This window comes from Homarus americanus, unplaced genomic scaffold (genome assembly GCF_018991925.1).
Source record: "Homarus americanus isolate GMGI-L3 unplaced genomic scaffold, GMGI_Hamer_2.0 scaffold40856, whole genome shotgun sequence".
NCBI classification, from domain to species: Eukaryota; Metazoa; Arthropoda; class Malacostraca; order Decapoda; family Nephropidae; genus Homarus; species Homarus americanus.
Window position 1 is genome coordinate 5,755,334 of NW_024734615.1, and position 23,698 is coordinate 5,779,031.

The 23,698-nt window shown below is 36.5% G+C and overlaps 1 protein-coding gene across 1 annotated transcript in view; it reads right to left on the minus strand.

Moving 5' to 3' along the window:
• LOC121870397 (formin-like protein) overlaps positions 1-23,698 on the minus strand; it is a gene marked incomplete in the record, with an annotated part of 115,630 nt that overhangs the window by 57,875 nt on the left and 34,057 nt on the right. Inside the window, 6 exon segments of the mRNA XM_042372224.1 lie at positions 5,139-5,357; positions 6,497-6,792; positions 7,249-7,381; positions 8,225-8,341; positions 19,676-19,792; positions 20,083-20,226. Of these exon segments, the coding sequence (XP_042228158.1) occupies positions 5,139-5,357; positions 6,497-6,792; positions 7,249-7,381; positions 8,225-8,341; positions 19,676-19,792; positions 20,083-20,226 (1,026 nt within the window).

Genomic DNA, 23,698 nt, shown 5'->3' on the forward strand with positions numbered 1-23,698 from the left:
GAAAGGTTTATGAGTGCGAGAAGAGGAGAGGGAGTTGAGTCCATTATTTGAATGGAATCAACTTCACACTGTATTTCATTTCTCTTAAGTATTAATTAGCATGTACCATCATAAAATTAAGATGTTATTTTACTACAACATAGTTATTTGTCGTCAAAAAAGGGAGTTTGGGGTCGGGCTGGGTTCTATTGGGAATTAATCCCATGTATGTTCTGTTATTCACTTAACGCTGTTTTCACTTAACGCGGGACCCCTGGGTTCAATTGACTCTAATGGGTATAACTGATATAATATATAAAATATATATAAATATATGTTATATATATATACAGTATATATATATATAATATATATATAAAATATATATATATATAAATATATACATACACACACACATAATACACATAATATATATATATATATACATAAAACATACATATTATTATATATATATATATATATATATATATATATATATATATATATATATATATATATATATATATATACATATATATAAAATATATATATATATATATATATATATATATATATAATATAAATACACATATATATATACAAGTAATTTCATCATCATCAATCACTGCACTCAATAAATAAATGACTAAAACACAAAAATTAACTTTGTATTATACCAGCTAAATTTACTTCAATTATAAATATCCATAAAATGACTAAATTATCAAATTTACTAAAACAAATGACTTGCAGTCGGTTTGCAAAAAAATCTGAAAACCTAATTTTTGTTCAACTAAATTGAATATTCTTAATTTTTATATATATATATATATATATATATATATATATATATATATATATATATATATATATATATATATATATATATATATATATATATATATATATATATATATATATATATGTTATCCTCGTTAACTAACGCCAAGTTAACTAGATTTCGTTAACCATTTACCTTTCCATAAGATTCTTAACTTCAGTTAACGAGTTTTTTACAGTTTCACTTCAACATGTTTTCGCTTGTATCATGTCCACCAGCTGTAGTATTAGTCCACCAATACAGTAATCGGTTTTAGGCTTAAATTTCTTACTATTTTAGTAAATATCAATTAGTTTATACTATTCAATAAATTTTAAAGTTTAATATTAACTTTTAGTCATTTTAACAATTATTGAAAATATATGAAGGTAAAGAAACTAGTTTCATGTGCCATCCAGCCTGTTAACACACCAGACAGGCGTTAGTCTCTCTCTCTGTTTTCACTGGAGGTAAGATCTCTTGACCTCTTCAACTAAACGCTTTTTTCTGTGTTTCAAATTATTGGTCCTTTGAAATTTATTTTACATATTGACAATATATAATGCAGTGCAGTGTTGATTTAAAGAAAATAATCTTGAATTACACCACGAGAACTAAAATTTTATGGGTGAAATGGTGCCATGGGGTGACTTCTCTTCCACCCCAATGCCTTCTCTTCTCCCTTCTCCTCCACCCCCATTCCAATTCCCATCATCATCATCATCCTCCAGGAGCCTTCTACATACACACCTCAAAGTAAGTGTACTTTTCTACCTTTTTTGTTGAATTTAGGCAATTTTCGGTGAGCTGGAGCCAATTACCCAAAAACCCATTTAAACAATAGTTTCGGTTAACGAGTTTTTTGGTTAACGAACAACCTGCTGTAACGGATTGTGCTCGTTAACCGAGGGACCACTGTATATATATAATTACGAATGAAGTTGTATGTGTTACCATAAGCTATACAGTCAACCCTCGCTTTACGCGGTCCCACATTCCGCGTTTCCACGTTTACGCGGTACCCTGCCGAAACCGGAATGCTCACATTCCGCGGTGCGTGTACCCCTTTACGCGGAGAGCTGCGCGAGCAGGGTGTGCACAAGGTCGCCCAGTCATCAAAACATTACCGAGTTCTTCACCCGCCACCCACCACAGCCGGCCCAAGTCAGTGATAGTGATAATGATAGTGAGGATATGGACTTGTATGGACTTTGAGGGGTTTGACAAAGAGGCCCTGCAAGCCTCTGTGGTGGATAGTGATACAATTGATGCCCAGCCATCTTTTCTACTAATGTAAGTGTTAAAAAACCTAATATTATTGATATTTCTCTTAATTATTAATTGTGTGTGCATACCATCATAAAATTAAGAAGTTATTTTTACTACAACGTAGGTATTGTGTCTGAAAAAGTAGAGTTTGGGGGTCGGCCCGGTCTCTATTTCAATTAATCCCATATGTTATGTTGTTCACTTTACGAGTTTCTCACTTTATGCAGGCCGCCTTAGGTTGAATTAACCGCGTAAAGTGAGGGTTCACTGTATATATTGTACCTACTTATAGCTGACACATTCAACATCATTGACAGCCATGTTGAAAGCTTCAACTATATATACTTTTAGTGAAATAATCAAGTATGTTGAGTGTTAGGGTGAGTAATAGAGGCGAGAATCCTTTTTCCGCCCCATGAGAGACTGGCAGCCAAACCATGGTAAGTGATGGACTCCTATTTGGTTTCCACATTCATCTACATACTATCTTTTAATCCACGAGCGTTAAATTGATGTTCAGGGAAAATCAATGCAAGTGGGGGGTTTTTGCGCACCACAGGGATGATTGGCGAATCACTCTACCACAGTAATTAGGTTAAAAATCAGTTTTATGATAAAATCTTAAGTGTTTTACAAGATAATATAATTTCCAAGAAATTTGTCTGCCAGAAATGGCAATCTTGTGCTCCTTAAATATAAGACAAGTAATAAAATATTTCTTTCATGATTTCACAACAAAACTATAAATTTGAAAAATGCCCACTAAATATTCCTACACACTCAAAAGGTTAAATGTAAAACAAATTAGAAATACTATGTTAATAAAAGCAAGTGCAATTTTTTTTTACATTTCCTCCAAACTTTAATGAAAATAAATCATTTGCTATGTGGATGACTGAGTTAAACTGTAGTTCTAGGGATAACTTACTAAAATACCTAATTGTCAGCACGTTTTTCTCACATCTTTGTTCAGTGAAGTAACACTAGAGGAGATGAAGACCGAAGATGGTCTTTTTGTAATCTCATTTTAAGGAAGATGGCATTGCAGTTATTTATTCAGAGAATGCAAGACTTGATATTAAAAGGAACTAAAGACAGGATCTCTCCAAGTTCAACTGCAACACCTAAATATAAGAGGATAGCTCTGATGAACCAGCTGCCTGAAGGCTTACTATACATGTGCCCAGCAACCCTAAAAGGCTGCAAAAACACTCTTTGCTGAATGCAAATCTCTCAAACATATTCACATTGTGACTGCTAGATACTCCATCGTTTCTGGAGTACAGTTTTACCCCGCCTAACGCGGTTTCACTTAACGCGTTTTCGCATATAGGCGGTGCCTTGCCAAAGCTGAACTTTCACTTAACGCGGATTTTTTCCACATATACGCGGTGAGTGTCCGAGACGCTATTTTTAGATTTGCCCCACCCGCCACCCTGCCTGACTGCCTGGTTTAGCTCATAAAATTCATACAAATTACCAGGCCAGAATATAATTTACATTGCTGGAATTCTTATAATTTGGTGATCATTTTGAATATAAACATCATATATTTTGCTTTAAACTTACAATTTTTAGATAAAAATTTTTCTCTAGGTAACTATGGTATCTTTTGTGCAAAATATATGACATTTATATTCAAAATATTCCTGGTCTTACAAGGAATCCAGCAATGTCAATTATATTATCCTAACTTTAGTTTGAGGTATTATTTATTAAAATTTAGTGGTTATCCCACACATCTCCTTGGGACGGTTGGTGGGGGGTGGGGGGGAGGGAGGGACCGACCGACCATCTGTTACCCTGTGAAGAATTATTATTTTTTTTTATTAACTGAAGATATTTGTTTTAGCTCATAAAATTCATACAAATTACCCGGTCAGAATATAATTTACATTGCTGGAATTCTTATAATTTGGTGATCATTTTGAATATAAACATCATAGATTTTGCTTTAAACTTACAATTTTTAGATAAAAATTTTTCTCTAGGTAACTATGGTATCTTTTGTGCAAAATATATGACATTTATATTCAAAATATTCCTGGTCTTACAAGGAATCCAGCAATGTCAATTATATTATCCTAACTTTAATCTGAGGTATTATTTAATACTAAATGTTAAAAACTCTGGAAGGGAGGATTGGTGGGGGGTGGGGGGGAGGGTTGGGACTGACCGCGCGGTTGGAAGAGGGGGGGAGGCAAGGTGGGGTACTTTGATTGACAGATAGTGTCGTGAAGATTATTTTTTTTTTATTAACTGAAGATATTTGTTTTAGCTCATAAAATTCATACAAATTACCCGGTCAGAATATAATTTACATTGCTGGAATTCTTATAATTTGGTGATCATTTTGAATATAAACATCATATATTTTGCTTTAAACTTACAATTTTTAGATAAAAATTTTTCTCTAGGTAACTATGTTATCTTTTGTGCAAAATATATGACATTTATATTCAAAATATTCCTGGTCTTACAAGGAATCCAGCAATGTCAATTATATTTTCCTAACTTTAGTTTGAGGTTATCCCACACATCTCCTTGGGACGGTTGGTGGGGGGTGGGGGGGGGAGGGAGGGACCGACCGACCATCTGTTAGCCGGCTGTGTAGTGTGAGAGGGGGAGGGAGTTGAGTCCATTATTTGAATGGACATTAACTTGGCGACTGTATTTCTCTATTTCTCTTAAGTATTAATTGTGTGCATGTACCATCATAAAATTAAGATGTTATTTTTACTACAACATAGGTATGTGCCTTCAAAAAGTGGAGTTTGGGGGTCGGGCCGGTTTCTATTGGAATTAATCCCATATGTTCTGTTGTTCACTTAACGCGGATTTCACTTAACGCGGGACCCTCTGGGTTCAATTGACCGCGTTAAGTGGGGTACAACTGTATAGCCCAGCTGTACAAGAGGAGGTTTCCTTTGGGAACCCTCAAGTCAACTTGAAAATATGTAAACCCAATACATGAGTCACCTGAATCACTGTGTCTGTTATAAGAGCAATTTTATTATAAAAAAAAGCAATTTTTTTATATGTTGTATAATGCACTGACTTGTAACTCACCAATATTTCTTAACCGCGTATGCTCCATCAGAGAAGTTAATTCTAGCTTCTTGATTCTTTTACTGCCAAAAGCATGAAGAGAATCAACCTCTGAAACATCTCCATTGGCCTTGCCAGAGCCTCCTCCCAGACCAATCTTGAAATGTTCTTCAAATTCTAAGAAGTCAATAACATTGAAGAGCTTTTCATCATCTAGTTCATTAAAGACGGTTCCTCGGACCTATGGAATAATAAAAATTTAATATACTGTATAATAATGAAATCAAGGAATATATTTACTCAATAATAATAATAATAATTATAACAATAACAATAATAATAATAATAATAATAATAATAATAATAATAATAATAATAATAATAATAATAATAATAGCTGGTCTTTTGTTTCTAAAAAGCACCAGTTCTTCTAAAGAATTCACTAGCTCTTAAATATTTCTGGTAATATAAATCAATGATGATTATTTTTGTAATTACAATGCCATCTTAAATGTATGATCTACTGAGCAAAATAAGGAAACAGAAAAACGCTTATCAATAACAAGAATTACATATCCATAACAACAAGAATTATGTATCCATAGATGTTTTACATAAATGAGTAACTGATCAGTCCTTTACTTTCGAACATAATTGGTTCCGGTAGTCTGTTTATAAGTCCATATGTTCCTAAGTCCAAAGTCACCTCTATTGCTTGCAAACAATGAGTTAAATATGAAAAATACTGTATGTACAGCACACCCACAGCACAATACTCCATCAATTTATTGTACGACTTACCTGAGAAATATACAGCCATAAACACAAAAGTTTTTCCATCTCATCATGGAATTTTCCTCTTTTCTAACTGACCATGGTCGATCGCATGTGTACAGAACGATTTACATACTCAATAAGTCCTTTAAAATCATACCAACAGTCGAACGCTTCAGTCTACAAGCAAGAGCTATATTTGTCATCTATTATCTCTTTCCACTTACTTTATTATAGCCACTTTCGTTTCCACTACCTTTACACTTCTCGGACACATTGGGGTCAATAATGTTATTAAAACCCACAAGAAACCAATTATCACTGCCGTAATGCAGCGAACAAGACAACAACAACTAAAATGCTGCCGCTTGACCGGGATTATTGGAAGTAGCACACTAATGCCATCTATTGCGCATCAGTAGAAAGAAAGACTCTTGCACTTTCACACCGAATGGAAATTTGGACATACGGATAGGTTTGTGCATATGTATGAAAGTTCTTAAGTAGAGGAGATCCTGTATACAAAAGCTGTTTTTGCCCTTTTCTTAAGCAGCAATATCACAAAAAAAATGATCTTGTCAAATATAAAACTAATTCCTTGCTCACCTGATTGGGCTTAAGGGCAACCCAGTTAAGTGTGGGTAACTTGTATTTTGTATTGACTTTCTTTTTTATCGTCATTGAGTCGGGTGGAGCAGCTAGATTCATTCCTGGAGCTGGAGGTGGAGGTCGGAATGCATGGCTCATGCCCATTGGTAATTTTGGCGGTGCAGGTGGAATGTTACCTCCAATAGGTGGAGGTGGTGGTGGAGGAGCGGAGGAAGTAGCAATACCTGGCGGTGGAGGTGGAGGTGGAGGAGGAGCAGGAGCCATTGGTCCACTACCAGTTCTTTCTGCACCACCTGTTGTACATGTGGTATTAAATACATTCACAACGAGTTAAATGAATTTTATGTGTAAAGTAAATAAGTAAATAAATAAAGCAGTCTAAAACATTAGGCCTAAATTTAAAAAAAAATTTAACTTTAAGGTACATGAAAATTTATTGAGAAAGGGAAAGAGACACTGATGCCAACATGGTGTGAATACCCAGTAATTGCATTAAAATTTTGTGAGTTACACAAAAAGAATAATCACACTAAGATTTGCGTATTATAGTTTCTAGTGTCAAAATATGCACAGAAAATCTTCTTTTGACCATAAAATGTTTTTCTATGATCAAGGTTAAGTCTAAGAGTGTAAGAGGTGACTAGTTAAACAGACCACCTGTTCACGGTTAACAAAAAATTTTATTACTCATTCCAAAATATTCTTTAAGCTTATGGTATTATAAGACTATAATTTCAGAAATTACTTACCAGACTTACTAGGGTTTGATCTTGCAAGAGTTTCAAGTTCTTGTATTTGTTTTTCTAATAATGACTGTCTTTGACGAGACTCCTCACTCTTTTGATTGACTTCCCGTCGTAACGTTGACACCTCCTCTTGAACCTTTAAAATTATAAATTAATAAAATATCAACTTCATGTACAGTATACTGTATATTGCGAGATATTTCAATTTTCTTTAACCTTTTCATTATGGCAGGGAAAACAATTAATAACCCACAGACCCCAAATTGCAAGTTTATGAAGAATTGAAGTGTTTTAATTCAATTTCTTTTCTTCCCATTTGAAAGTGCATGTCTTCCCGAGGCCAAACATGATGAACAGGTGCTAGCAATGCTTCAATGGTAGCAACAAATGCGCAGTAATTAATGTCGTTGCTGCCAGGTGCATGTTTGCCTAATTACCACATGCAGTACACAGTAAATAATAAACATTTCAATTGCTTTCGTGATAATTTTTCTCTTGCCTTTTGAAATAACGTGCTTCTCTGAACCCTAAAAATATTACATCTATTATTATAAGCTTTAATACTTTTGCTTCCATGAAATTTCTGAAAGTGGTCAGCAGCAGAAGGCATTGTCTTGAGTTACGGATGTCACACATCTATCGCCATTATGGTAACCGAGAATTTTTCATGGCGTGAAATATGGGCTCAACCGATGGAAACAATATTGTAGATAGGTTGCCATACAATACTTTCCAATCACAAACTGCTCTCAAACTTAAGCGTGCAAATTAAATTTGTTAAGGGATGTATACATCCCATCCGTAATGAAAAGTTAAATCTGAAGTACAGTAATTAATGTTTTAAAATGAAAATACTGTCATCCTCTATTAATCTAATTACTGTACAGTTTAAACAAATTCAATAACTACAGTTGATGTAACCATCTCAGTACAGTGCAGGTAGTATATAAAAACCACGATGAAGAAAAATGTTACATACCTGACAGTGAACATTCTCTAGCTCCTCCTTTTGTCTGTGCACCTCAACTAGCTCACCCTCTAACTCGACCAACTTTGCTAATGATTCTGCTTCCATCTCGGACATTCTTTCTGCCATCTGAAATAAGATAATCATAATAGATAACTCCTATTCTTCTCTTTCTTTACCTGCATATCCGTTAAAGGAGAAGAACAATATCTGCTTCCATACACACATAATTATGACAAGTATTTTTGTGAACAATTTTTTTTTTTTTTTCAAAAATAGAAAACATGATACAATAGTTTACTCGTATTAGATGTGATGAGGCAGACTCCCAAATTAATTTCCTTTTCTTTTTAGACTAATTTGCTGACTGATTAGAAAAATTTCTGCACAGAGATAAAATTTTGGAATCCTGAAGAACTAAACAGAAGAGCAAGCAAAACATTAGAGACTTCATTCCCAATATTTTCTAAAAATAAAACAATATTCTTGTGTAATCCTTCTTTATGTACCTTACTTTTATATACTTACTAATGCTTCTTTTACAATATCCTTTAATTTACACTAATGAAATTTATGACATTTACAAGTACTCGTTACAGTACTGTATGGTACTTGATTTTTTGTAAAATTTAGACAACCAAAGTGATGAAAAATTTATGTAACAAGACACTCTTAAATGACCTAACAGACTATCACTGAGATACCACACTGGGCTAAGCTATATCTCACAGTAGGAACATTGTTTACATTATAAACCTTGATGTTTTGTCAATAAATATATAATAAACTCCTGTACTAGTGGTCAGAGGCTTCAAAAGCCAGTGAGGACTAAATTTCATGAGACAAGATTCACTGAGTTCATCTATTTTGGTCCCCCAACTGACCTCATGGGTTAAAATGAACCAATTCTCAATCCTTGCCATAAATCTACTGTCTACAACCTTCAGCTAAGGTGTTACTCTAACATTTTCTTGAATGTACAAACAAGTGCTGCAAGTTCATGATTTTGAAGAAGTTGGTGAAATTAGAAGTTCACATACAGGCAACAAAATCTAGTTTATCAGAACTTCATGGTAAGATGAGTGGAGATGGCAAACAAATGTATATGTTATGGATTCTATTATATAACTTACTACTCCACTAAGACTAAAGTGAATATGTAAATGTTTTGTATGCATTTCATTTAACCCATATACTGTATATCCTGACAGTGAGATTGGCATATATAGGCATACATATTAAAAATTAGCATCCACTGGAGCTTTTCCAGGGGGATACAGGAACAGGCACGCTCCCACAGTCGTAATTGAAAGGCTTAATATTTTAGTGGTTTGTCACAAAATTATTTTTAAGGTTTTTCAGGACATTTCATGACAAAGCACATACATTTGAAAGCTCAGAATTCATTGTTACTTTCTTATGTAAATGTTTTGGTTTGTTTCCAGGTTGGGTGTGGGTCTCTTTCTTTCAGTCCTGTGATTGATTCATCAATAAAATGACTCAAAAGGCAATAAAGTACTGTACCTTGTGGTTTTTGTTTCTGTTTTTCAGAAAAGCATACCACTTATTATAAGTTACTTTTGTTAATTTTTCTATAAAAGTACACTTTGTGTTGCTGCACTGTACCATATTTAATAAGACCAGTACAGTATAATAAAGAATTTTTTTAATAATTAATTGTAAAATACTGTAAAACTTGGTTTAAGTTGTTCATTTTTATATTAAACATTATAATTTAGATACGTTATATATGACCTAACACAGTGACCTATGACATTAACAACATTATCGTATCAGCGGGTTGGCCCCGACCACTATGTCAGGGCTCAGGGATGTAAGAAAGACCATGTCAGTCACTTTGATAATGGTCTGAGTGAAAAGCGTCCTTGGCATGCCACGAACAACTATAGACCAGTGAGCCTGACCAGAATAATATGTAAAGTACTTGAGAGTATTATCAGAGATGCCGCAATGGAACATCTACTACGAAACAACCTTGTAAAAGATTGCCAACTCGGTTTTATGCCGGGGCGCTCTTGCTTAACACAATTGCTCAAGGTATTGTATATTTGGACCCATATTCTAGAACGGGGTGGTAAAATTGACATTATTTACCTAGATTTTGCCAAGGCTTTCGACAGTGTACCCCACGAAAGGCTGAAAATCAAACTGGAAGGGTACGGAATTCGGGGAAATGTCCTAGCGTGGATAGAAGGCTTTCTACATGACCGCAAGCAGTGTGTGGTGATTAATGACACGAAATCGTCATCTGTACCTGTAACAAGTGGGGTACCACAGGGCAGTGTATTGGGCCCGCTGTTGTTTGTTTGTTTCATAAATGACATGCCTGACGTTGTACACTCCTCCATACAAATGTTTGCCGATGACGCCAAGTTATTTCGGGAAATTAAGAACCAAGCGGACTGTGAAGAGCTGCAGAAGGACCTCTGTGGGCTCCAGGAATGGTCGAAGAAATGGCTGCTGAGATTCAATGTCACGAAGTGTAAGAGGATGCACCTGGGGCGTACCAACGGTAAGGAGGCGGATCATATGTCCCAACAGGATGAAGAAAATGCACTAGTTGAGACTGTGTGAGAAGGACCTAGGTGTGTATGTTGACAATGAGCTGAAGTTCTCGGGCCATTGTGAGAAGAAGGTAAATCAGACAAATAAATTATTGGGTCTTATAAGAAGGTCGTTCAGATATCTAGACGGTCCGTCCCTCGTGACGATCTTCAGAAGTGAAGTGCTTCCCCATCTGGAGTACTGTCACCCCATCTGGTCCCCGAGATATGCTAGGGACTGTCAGTTGGTTAAAAATGTTCAAAGGAGGGCCATCAAACTGGTGCCTGCACTTCGGCACCTCAGCTACCCTGAGAGATTGGAGCGCCTGAACTTGCCTAGCTTATACTACAGACGGGCAAGGGGGGGACCTAGTTTAGGTGTATAAGCATCTCAGGGGGCACTACTCAGTTGAGTGTCCTTACTTGGAGCTGGCGGACGCTCGCCCCACAAGGGGTCACAGCTCAAGATTGAAGAAGCCGCAAGTCCAAAAAACCGTGAGGGCAAACTTTTTCGGAGTGAGGGTTGTAAACTCTTGGAGCAATCTACCAGAGAGTGTTGTGACGGCACCGAGTGTGAGCTCTTTCAAGAGAAGACTTGACCAACACTGGAGCAGGTTCAGGTACATTCAGGAGCTGGTGCATGCCCAGTATTTGCCAACAGTGCGTGACAGAGACGTGACCGATCGCCCGGGCGGCTAGCGAGCCGATCTTTTGGTGAAGAATATAAATGAAAAGAGACGTGACCGATCGCCCAAGCGGCTAACAAGCCGATCAGTGGCGAAGAGGATAAAAGTAAAAAAATATCCTATAAGTCACCTTGGTAGTGCAATTACCTAAACTTGTGAGGGTGACACTTTTCTGTATCACAATTAAACTAAAATACAATGGATCCAAGTGTTTCTATCTACTGTACGTCTAACCACTACCCAGCAGCGGTGAGTGGGTGGCTGGCAAGGGGGGAGGTAGCCTTCAGTGTGTATGCTGGTTGTAGAGAAGAGAGAGAAAGCATCTAGCTGAAGGCATTTACAGGGAGCTCTTCATTAAGACTACAAGTTACAGTCTGCCCAGATTAATGCCGAGGGTTAACATAAGAGTCTGGCTGTCATGGGTTGCGTTAGGCTTACCCACGCAACCAACTCCAAAGTTTGTTTTACTAGAGATAAGACACCCAGCGAGGCATAACTGGGACATGTATTTTCCATTAGTGTATGTAAGCCAGCCTTTAGGGGGGTGGGCAGTGAAACAGTGTTGTACTGTTCATCGCTTCACACCCAAAAACCTCATTTTTAAGTAGTATCAGGATGACCATGGATTAGTTAAGACGTCGTACCCATCCTCTCCCTCCTGAAAGGGAGCAGGGCACCACACCACACAAAGTCCTCCACCGCCACTCCGCCCTGTGGACCGTCGTCAACACAAGATTAAGTGTGTTAACCTAGGTTGTTATCCCTGTGGAAATATCACGTGTGGATGCCTGGTTGCAACAAGAGCAATCCAGGCTGGCCTATCAAACCTACAGTAAATGGTTAATTAATTCATGCTTACAGAGTTCTCCTGCACGACACCCGTCTACAGTGACCGTGATCGACACGAGACTAAGTGTATTAACCTAGGTTTGTTATCCCCGTGGAAATATCACGTGTGGAAGCCTGGTTGCGACAAAAGCAATCCAGGCTGGTCTATTGCACCTAAATGGTTAATTCAAGTCACGCTTACCAGTTCTCCTTGCCGCGACAACCGTCTACAGTGACTGTCAGTGACGCGAGACTATGTGTGGTAACCCAAGAGTACTTTTTGTTGTTATGGCCGTGGAAAGAAGTTCTTGTGCGGAAGCCTGGTTGCAACAAAAGCAATCCAGGCTGGCAGTAAATGTATCACTTGAAGAATTAAGGCTCTGTTAAGTCATACCCACAGTAGAGTAATCACATGTGTTCCCAAGTTGAAAATTCTCTTTTAGAAGATTAATTTTATTACAGCGTGAACGTGAGTGACTCATATATCCATGCAAATTGTAAATCATTGTATGGAAGTATGACAAATAAATGTAAGTGCAATTATCTGCCCGTATCTGTGATCCTATCTTATTATTACTAAAGGTAATGACTGATTGGTTATGACAAAGTATAACCAATAACTTAGATGGATGTTGGAAATTAATGGAATTCATTAAATCATCATTTATCAAATATAAATCATGGAATGTCGAACGGTAGAGTGAACTTCTATGTAGATACGCCATAATCTCCTGCAAGTAATCAGTGTGAAGGTATCGAACTCTATGGTAAGAAATAAGAAATACGACATATTATTATCTTTATACAGTCGGCCCTTAACATACGTGGGTTTATAATACACGGATTTGCAAATACGCGGATTGCCCTGCAGGAGGAATATTCTGTACATTGAAGTAATTGAAGTACATTCAAATCGAGCGGCACCGAACACGGGACACCGCCCGCTCCCGCAACCTCGCACACACACACACACACACACACATGCATAGCTCTCCCTCACTCAGTCAGTCTCGCTGTAACCACGCTTGTGTTGACATCAGCATTCTAGTTGCAAAAATATTACATTTCCGTGAATGTATTATATCAAGCACAGTATGAATAGAATATCACTAATATAAGAGTATTTTAACCGAAAACTACTAAAAAACGAGTAACATATCTTGAACATCGGAAGGTTAGGTAAAGTCTTTTGTTTTCATGTAGTTTATCCTAATTTACATTGAAATGCATTACGTTTCAGCAAAACTACTAATTATTTCTGAGAATATGGAAATGTAATATTTTGCTGAAATGACATACGTATTACAGTGGAAAGTGACGAAAGCAATGACTCGCTTTCTTTTGTTCAAAAGATGTTACCGTAATCGCTTTTCGAATGGTTTTCAGTTAAAAAACTGTTGTATTACAATAATATTCTATCCTAATTCACTTGTGATGCAACAGTTTTTTTAACTGAAAACCATTCGAAAAGTGATTACGGTAACATCTTTTGAACGAAAGAAAGCGAAAGTCATTGTTTTCGTCACGATTTTATCCCTTTCACTATGTCGTCACGTCATTTCGTGAAATAGCCCATTTCCATTAGATGTGGTGTGCTCAAGCGCAATTATGAATGAATATCAATTGTAATGCCATGATGTACAACCGAGAAACTATTAAGAAACAATGGCATCTTGAACATCGGAGGGTTAGGTAGAGTCTTTTGTTTTGCGTCATGTATTTTATCTGTTTACGACGAAATACATCACGTTTCAGCAAAACTACTATTTGGCTACAAGAATATATTCGTTTTCAGGCACAGTTTAGGTAAAGTATACGTAATATGTATTTTTTAATTAGCGATTAAATACGCCTTACTCTAGCCTGTTCAAGGGAGGAGCTAGGGAGCTGTTTTTGAGGTGTGAGCGATGACAAGAGAAATAATTTTGATGGATTTTAATTAAAATATTCAGGGCCTAGCACTGCTCAAAGAAAGTGGCTGAGAGCTTCGGACATGGCAGAGGGCAGAATTGAGGGAGCTAATTGAAAAGCATGACACTGAGCTGACCGAGGAGGATCTACAGGAGTTAAGTAGACTCAGGCAAGAAAGAGAAGAGAAGAAGCGAAAGGAAAGGAAAGAAGGAAGAAGGCGAAGAAGAGGGAAAAGGCACCAAGAAATAACGTTGGAGGTTGGGGAATGACCAGGAATATTGAGGCACTGAAAAAACCTGGCCTATATTATGGACCCTCATGGTCGTGCCCTAGAAATTCATCGAGATGGATGACAGTGCTCCATACAAAAACATCATGGAAAATGAATGAAAGACAACTCATCACCATATTCTTTGATCACCCGAAGAGAGTTGCTATCCGTCCTGTGATGAGGAAGCAGCTGAAATCCACATCCTTGCACTTCCTACCGTTATGAAATTGGTGTGATAGGCCCGATGGCCCCGTCATGTCATGGCGAGGATAGGAACTGCTGATAAAAGTGAAATTTTTTATCTCTTTTTTTTTAATAGCTTTTCTTACCATATTTGTTGTTTGTAAATGCGCTGATACAGTTCAATGCTATGCACCCAAGGAAGTGGAGGTGGGGTTATTCACAAAACATTGTGTTTGTTGTGGCAATGTAGTATTGTTGAGGAGGTGGAGGCGGAGAAGCGGAGGCCGAGTTGGGAGGAAATGTGACCTTGGGCAGAACAGGGGCCGAGATGCCAGCCAATGCATTACGAATTAATAATAATTGTTTTTTATAGCTATTTTGCATTTGTTTTAATATTAAATATTACTGTACATTACGTTTCAACAGGCTTCCATTTTATTTTACTGAACATATTAATGTAATATTTTGCTGAAATGATGTCGTATTACAGTGGAAAGTGGGATGATAAAATTGTAGCCAGAAAGCAATGACTTTCTCTTTCTTTCGTTCAAAGATGTTACCGTAATAAACACCGAATAGTTTTTCATTTTGTAGAAGTTATAAGGCTAATGATAGGATGGGAATATTGTTGTATTATGATGCGAGTGCAACGGTTTTTAACTGAAACCGTTGGCCAATTCGGGTGAAATCTTGTCATGGCCGAAATCATTGTTCTTCAGTTATCACTTTCATTCAAAATATTCCCATTCTATATTATTTCTGAGAATCGTGTCTTCATTCAATTCACAGTCAAAATTAAAATATACTTGTGATATGACCTTTTAATGAAAATCTGTTAATAAATAGTTTTCTTTTTAGCCCAAATTTAATTAACAGATTGATGTTTCAAATGTAATGTAAGCAATTTATGTCAGTATCTATAAATAAACTTTAATAAATGAATACTTTCGTTTCCATCATCCTGTGCTTTCTACATACCATGGATTTAGCTACTTTGGGCTTGGTATGATGATAAAAGATCTGCCCTAGCAGCACAACACCATTACTCACCTTTGGTGAGTGCGTTGGTGCATAATTTCCATTGTTTACTGGTAGTTACTGTGATATTTTTTTCAACTTCTTTCAAACTATTACCCTTTAGAATTAGGCCCCAATTTTTTGTAAATAATTTGGTTTAAGAAACTAAGACTACACAGGTATATCGATAAATAAGGACATGGTTTTTTGGGGGGAGGGGAAGGGCTTGGCCCACATATCATGGTTTTTAACATCCATGTCTATTACATAACAGCGTATGTTAAGGGCCGACTGTATAATATAATCCACTCATATACCACAGAGCCACCCAAAACCATGACACTGGCCAAAATGGGTGTTTCATGTAAAGAGGCTCCAGCCCCCTCAATAACAGACCTGATCCAGGGGTAGGGGGGAACTACACCTTCACAATGGATGCACAAATTTACTAAGCAAGATTAAATTTTCTCCAAGCAGTAAAAATTTGCCTCCCCCTCTTTTGCACCCTCAAGGTTACCTCAGATCACTAAACATTCAACTGTTCCTTCATATTTGGAAAGGTAACTTCACTTTTTTATTATTAATATAACACCTGTATATTCCCAAGTACAAAACTGTGAATGATAAAAATATATTATTTACCCAAAAACAATATGTTCTACATTGTTTAATACTTACTTACAACTATTGTATGTTTATCTACAGTAATACCCCACTTTACGCGGTTTCACTTTCCGCGATTTCGCATTTACGCGGTACCTCGCCAGAACCGAACTTTCACTTTACGCGGTGCATCTACTCATATACACGGGGCAGGCAGGATGCGCACAAGGTCGCCCAGTCATCAAAACATTACCGAGTTCTTCACCCGCCACAGCCGGCCCAAGTCAGTGATAGTGAGAATATGGACTTTGAGGGGTTTGACAAAGAGGCCCTGCAAGCCTATGTGGTGGATAGTGATACAAGTGAGGGCCAATAATCTGCCCTCTGCCTCGGAACCAACCCCCCATCCCCGTGTGCCCAGCCATCTTTTCTACTTATGTAAGTGTTAAAAAACCTAATATTATTGATATTTCTCTTAATTATTAATTGTGTGTGCATACCATCATAAAATTAAGATGTTATTTTTACTACAACATAGGTATTGTGTCGGAAAAAGTGGAGTTTGGGGGTCGGGCCAGTCTCTATTGGAATTAATCCCATATGTTCTGTTGTTCACTTTAGGCGGTTTTCACTTTCCGCGGTACCTCATGGGTTCAATTGACCGCGTAAATCAGGGTACTACTGTATTTTTTTTTAAATAAATAACAAACTCAAAAAATTTTCAGTTTGGATATTACAAATTACCTGTACTGGCATTATTATTTCAGGATTCGATAAAAAAATAATTGTTCTAGAATACAGTGGTCCCTCGGTTAACGAGCGCCTCGGTTAATGAGATTTCGGTTAACGAGTTACCTTCCATAAGATTCTTAACTTCGGTTAACGAGCAATCCCTCGATTAACGAGTTTCTTACGAGCCGACCTCCACATGTTTTAGCTTGCATTTGGAGGTCCACCAGCTGTAGTATTAGTCCGCCAATACAGTAATCGGTTCTAGGGCTTAAATTCCTTACCCTTTTAGTAAATATCAAGAAGTTTACACTATTCAATAATTTTAAAAGTTTAATATTAAATTTTTTAGTCATTTTAACAATTATTGAACATACAGTCAACCCTCACTTTACGCGGTTAATGTAACCCACAGGGTACCGCGGAAAGTGAGAAACGCGTAAAGTGAATAACATAACATATGGGATTAAATGAAATAGAGACCAGCTGACCCCCAAACTCCACTTTTTCCAACACAATACCTAAGTTCTAGTAAAAATAACATCTTAATTTTATGATGGTACATGCACACAATTAATACTTAAGAGAAATAGAGAAATACACTGCCAAGTTAATGTCCATTCAAATAATGGACTCAACTCCCTCCCCCACTTCTCACACTACACTGCGGGCTCTTCCCCCTCTGAGAAATTTTGGGGGTAAACCAGGTATAGTAATAAATAATACCTCAAACTAAAGTTAGGATAATATAATTGACATTGCTGGATTCCTTGTAATACCAGGAATATTTTGAATACAAATGTCATATATTTTGCACAAAAGATAACATTTACTCAGAGTAAACATTTTATCTAAAATTTGTATGTCTAATGCAAAATCTATGATGTTTATATTCAAAATGATCATCAAATTGTAAGAATTCCAGCAATGTAAATTATATTCTGGCCGGGTAATTTGTATGAATTTTATGAGCTAAAACAAATATCTTCAGTTAATAAAAAAAAAAATATTCTTCATGACACTATCTGTCAATCAAAGTACCCCACCTTGCCTCCCCCCTCTTCCAACCGGCCAGATGGTCGGTCCGTCCCAACCCTCCCCCCCACCCCCCACCAATCCCTCCCTTCAAGAGAAAGGTTGGGTGAAAAAACTAGATTTTAACATTTAGTATTAAATAATACCTCAGATTAAAGTTAGGATAATATAATTGACATTGCTGGATTCCTTGTAAAACCAGGAATATTTTGAATATAAATGTCATATATTTTGCACAAAAGATAACATATTTACTCAGAGTAAACATTATATCTAAAATTTGTATGTCTAATGCAAAATATATGATGTTTATATTCAAAATGATCATCAAATTGTAAGAATTCCAGCAATGTAAATTATATTCTGGCCGGGTAATTTGTATGAATTTTATGAGCTAAAACAAATATCTTCAGTTAATAAAAAAAAATATTCTTCACACCATGGTGTCAGGTGGTCGGTCGCTGGTCCCTCCCTCCCTCCCATCCCCCACCAAGCCTCCCTACCAGATGAATGTGTGGGAATACCAGACTGTTTACCTTTTTAGTAATAAATAATAAATCAGACTAAAGTTAGGATAATGTAATTGACATTGCTGGATTCCTTGTAAGACCAGGAATATTTTGAATATAAATGTCATATATTTTGCACAAAAGATAACATATTTACTCAGAGTAAACATTATATCTAAAATTTGTATGTCTAATGCAAAATCTATGATGTTTATATTCAAAATGATCATCAAATTGTAAGAATTCCAGCAATGTAAATTACATTCTGGCCAGATAATTTGTATGAATTTTATGAGCTAAATAAAAAAATTATACTTCACCCGTGTAAAGGGGTACACCCACCGCGGAATGTGAGCATCCTGGGTTCTGGCAGGGCACTGTGGAAACGCGGAATGTGGGACCGCGTAAAGTGAGGGTTGACTGTACTTGAAGTACAGGAAACTAGTTTTATGAGCGCCAAACAGCCTGTCAACACACCATACAGGCATCAGTCTGTGTCTTTTCAGTGGAGGTAACATCTTGCTTATGACTCTCTTCAACTAAATGCTTTTTTTCTGTGTTTCCAGTCAAATTATTGGTCATTTTGAAATTTATTTTAAACATTGACAATATATAATGCAGTGCAGTGTTGATTTAAAGAAAATAATCTTGAATTATACCAAGAGAACTAAAATTTTATGGGTGAAATGGTGCCATGGGGTGACTTCTCTTCCACCCCACTGCCTTCTCTTCTCCCTTCTCCTCCACCCCCATTCTAATTCCCATCATCATCATCATCATCCAGGAGCCTTCTACATACACACCTCAAAGTAAGTGTACTTTTCTACCTTTTTTGTTGAAATTAGGCAATTTTCGGTGAGCTGGAACCAATTACCCAAAAACCCATTGAAACAATGATTTCGGTTAACGAGCAACCTTCTAGAACGGATTGTGCTCGTTAACCGAGGGACCACTGTACTGTACTGTGATTATCCCAGTAATCTTACTGTCATTTTTATCATTGTTACCTTCCGCTGCCCCCAGAGGGTTTTAAGCTTGCCTTCATTATTAATAATAGAAAAAATTAACTACTAAGACAGATTCAATACATTTACTTCAAGAAATCTTGTGATATTTATATAACTTACATGTGCCAATTCATCTTCTAATTCTGCTACCCTTTCTAATGCTGCTGTTTTAGTTTCACTGTCTTCCATGAGAGCTGCAACATCAAAAACGTTGTCAAGATATGCAGAAATCTGAATCTGAAAAAAAAAAATTGAATTTGTCAGATATTTTAAGGGAGATTCTATAATTGAGAATGAAGTATAATAACTTTTTTTTTTTTTTTACTTACACTGTGCTACTTCACAGCACATAATGTTTGTTTGGATAATTTCTGTAGCATATTTTTCTTCATATGTGATTTACCCAAGTTGTACAGTACTGTACTCCAATGTTTTCAATGTCGACCAAATAAATATGAAGATAAATGTACTCAAACCTTAAAACAAATTTCCCTCTAAAGTTAATAAAGTAATTAGTGCAAATTTACCTGTAATTCTTCACTCTCATGATGTCTAAGCTTCTCTAAAAAATCATCTATACCAAGCTGTGTGAACTCGTACTGAAGATGAACACGGAAATTCATGTCCTCCACGCTGTGAACCACAATGTTGATGAACTGCATACATGCTACCTATTTAGAGAAAAGAAAACAATAATAAAATTACAGCAATTATAACTCATCTCCAGCCCCTTTGTTCTCTAAGATACTGTGTATGTTAATGGAATATAATGGAAGAATGAGGATGTAAAAAATGTTTGATAAAAGTAAAGCATACTAACAAACTTCCTCCCTGTGCTTAGAGCACCCTTGATGACTGTCATCTTTAGCAATTTCACAGCCTCCATCTCTAAAATCTAAGAACTTTGGTAAGAGCCATCAAAGGGAGAAGAGGAAATCCTTTTCATCTATTCATGATCCAAAGGAAAAAGGATTGCCCATTCTCTCTTTAGTGGTTCTTGCTGGTTGGTCACATTCATACATTGGCAATACATTTTCAAGGTGTATATCTTTAGGGATTTGGGATAATCTTCTTGATGACAGTATTCAGGATCACGTCCAGGGTCCACTGACCATGTGCCAGGTTAAAGTTAGGTGTAGAAGTAATAAATGAAGACTCAACATTTTTTCTATTGAAGCTACAATTGGACTTGTAAAACAGAGCTATGCTTCCAATCTATTGGAATAGATTGGAATAATAACTATTTTAAGTCCAATACTGTACAGTGTATATCACTGTACAATAATCTATGTACCTCATTAGTGCTCAGGATACTTTCCTGGATAATAAGAGTGCTATCCAGAACAGCATTCTAAGGGATCATTATACTGTACCATTGCATAAAAAGAGATGCATTCCTGATGATAATTTTTACCAATGAGATATATACAGCACTATATTGTATATGAAGGATACAGATATTAATAAACACAGATTATTACAGTATCATATATTTACTAATTAATGATTAACAGATAAACAACATTGAATCATGAATAACAGTAGTGTGATGAATAATAGTGACGATTGTATTCAACCGAGTGAGAGATGCAGTGTGTGGGTAGGTGGGAGGCAGGAAGTGGAAGGGAGTACGGAAGCAGTGGATATCGTACGGCTCTGCTCTGGTTAAAGCTAATCCATCTCTGCATCACTGAAATTATGATTTAGGTGGTGATAATAGAGCTAGTTGTGATGATGGAGGTGGTGGTGATAAAAAATATGTGGTAAGTGGTGAAGAGGTGATGCATCTATCAGTTTCCTTGGTAACAATGCACCTGAAGCACTGCCAACCTCCTAAATTGGGCTACCAACAACCATGACATCATCAACCATACCAAGACCATGGTTATGCACATCAACCTCTACTCTGACCTTGTCCCACTTCCCTCCATTACTTTAGGCCCCAACACACTCCAGGTTGTGGACTCCACCAAGCTCCCCGGCATCATTATAGATAACAAACTAAATTGGGAAAAACACTTCAGTACAATTGTCAAATCTTCCAGTTTTCGTCTCCACATGCAAGATTATTATCTCCCCTTCCTACTCCACATATTAAGAAGTGCTCAACACACTGACCCTCTCGGATCTCTCTGATCATCACCACGACCTCATCTGCAAATTTGGTGAGAAGCTTCTGCACCATCCTCGACACCACAACCGCATCCAGCCCATACGAGCACATACTGATCGCTATAAGAACAGCCCATTCCCAACCATTGTAAAAATTATCAACAGCTCGTAGTCAACCAGTGTGTTCACTCCCAGCCAATCTTACCTTTTTGCACTGTCACCATGTTGAAATGCCCTGTAGTATGACCTTCTACACACCTTCATAATATATATCATATTTGTATCACTTATGATACTTATGTATTATTTGTCAATCAAGTGACCCATTCCCCAATTATATAACTGTATATTTTCAGCCTTCTGGCTGCCATGCTCTTTCAATAAACTGTTAATTATTATTGTTATTATTATTATTATTATTATTATTATTATTATTATTATTATTTATTATTATTCATATTGAACAACTGATATCTACCCACAAATTTGATTTTAAGTATAAATGAGCAATGTTGTATCTGTTTAACATCTTAAAATATGGAGTCAGAAAACAGAAAGGTTGGGGTGATAAGAGAGGTGGAGTGGAAGGGAGTGGTAACACGCATTGGGTGTTGTCGAGCGCTCCTCAGCAGCGGATCTCCAACCCGCCACCACACATTGTGTTTCAATTAACCACACACTATTTTATGTCAAGAAAATAAGACCTACACTTAATATAACAACTTTGTGGTGGTCATGGCTGAAGGGTATATCTTGTTTGCTTTCCTAAAAATGGTTCTAACAGTCAATGTAGCCAAGTTGAAAGCAGCACCAACATCCACCTGACGCTCACCAGCTTCCAACCACCTCAACACTTGTAATTTTACATTCCATGGAGATAATTTTCCATGGCACTTTAGATGCACTAGCAGCATTAAAACTTGCAGGCTGCTTTCCAGACATGAGTAAAAAATGGTCACTAATATTAAAAAATGTGTCCACAGTGAAAGCAAAACAAATTTTTACTGTACTGTAAACAGAGCGCTTGGCGCCGATTAGCAGAGTGCATATAAACAAAGAGAGCTGCTCTTTATGTGTTGAAAGTGTTCAGACTCGTGACTTTTGACTACTTTTATTTTATTCCCCTAGAACTCTCAAGATGCAAACAAGAGCACTACAATGAAACAGTGTTCTATGGGGTAGCGCTAACCGGGTTATTGCTATAATGTAAACTTTATGTACAACAGAAATTAATGCAAATCCTACTTGTCTTTCTTATGACATAGAAGAGTGTAGAGGTTTTTTTCATCTTCAGCTTTGAAAGTGATCTCTCACCAGATGCAACAGTTACAGGTACAGTACTGGACAGTGAGAATAGTGCCAAGTACTACACATAAAATAAGGTGAAGGGGTGTTGTCAAAGCGGTTATTTTTTTTGAGGTTGTTTATATAACTCAAGAATGCTATAGAATCTGTCTCCCTCAAGGTACAGACTCATCTTTGCATCCCTTTTCAAGGTCATCATTATCACTCATTTTTTACAAAGATTTTTCATACATGAATCCATAACTGTACTTAAACTGCACCATTTGCTTTAATCTGTCATCTAAATGAGATATTGTTTCATCACTCAAAACCTTAAAGAACCAAATGTGAAATTTGTATTTTGGATTAAGTATGGGGTTATCTGATGCTTCATCCAAGCAAAATCTTTGCTTCTTCCTCATATGTTCCTCTGAGAATTTTATCTTAATTAAAAACAAGGGAATACTAAAGCATAACTAGCCTTTACAGATCAGTACAAGAGAAATAAAAAAAATCTTATCCAATATCCATAATATCTCTTCACAAATGAAAATTTACAGATTTGGCCCCCCTCCCTTTATGCCACTACAATACTAGTACTGTACAGTACAGTCAAAGTGCACACCACTCAGTGATATCATGACTCCCTTAACCACCAGGAGCAACTTTTGCTCTCAAATAAATATTTATTAAAGGTATGAGTGTAACAAAAAGGTTTAAAAAATTTGTCACTGTGGTGGGATGTAA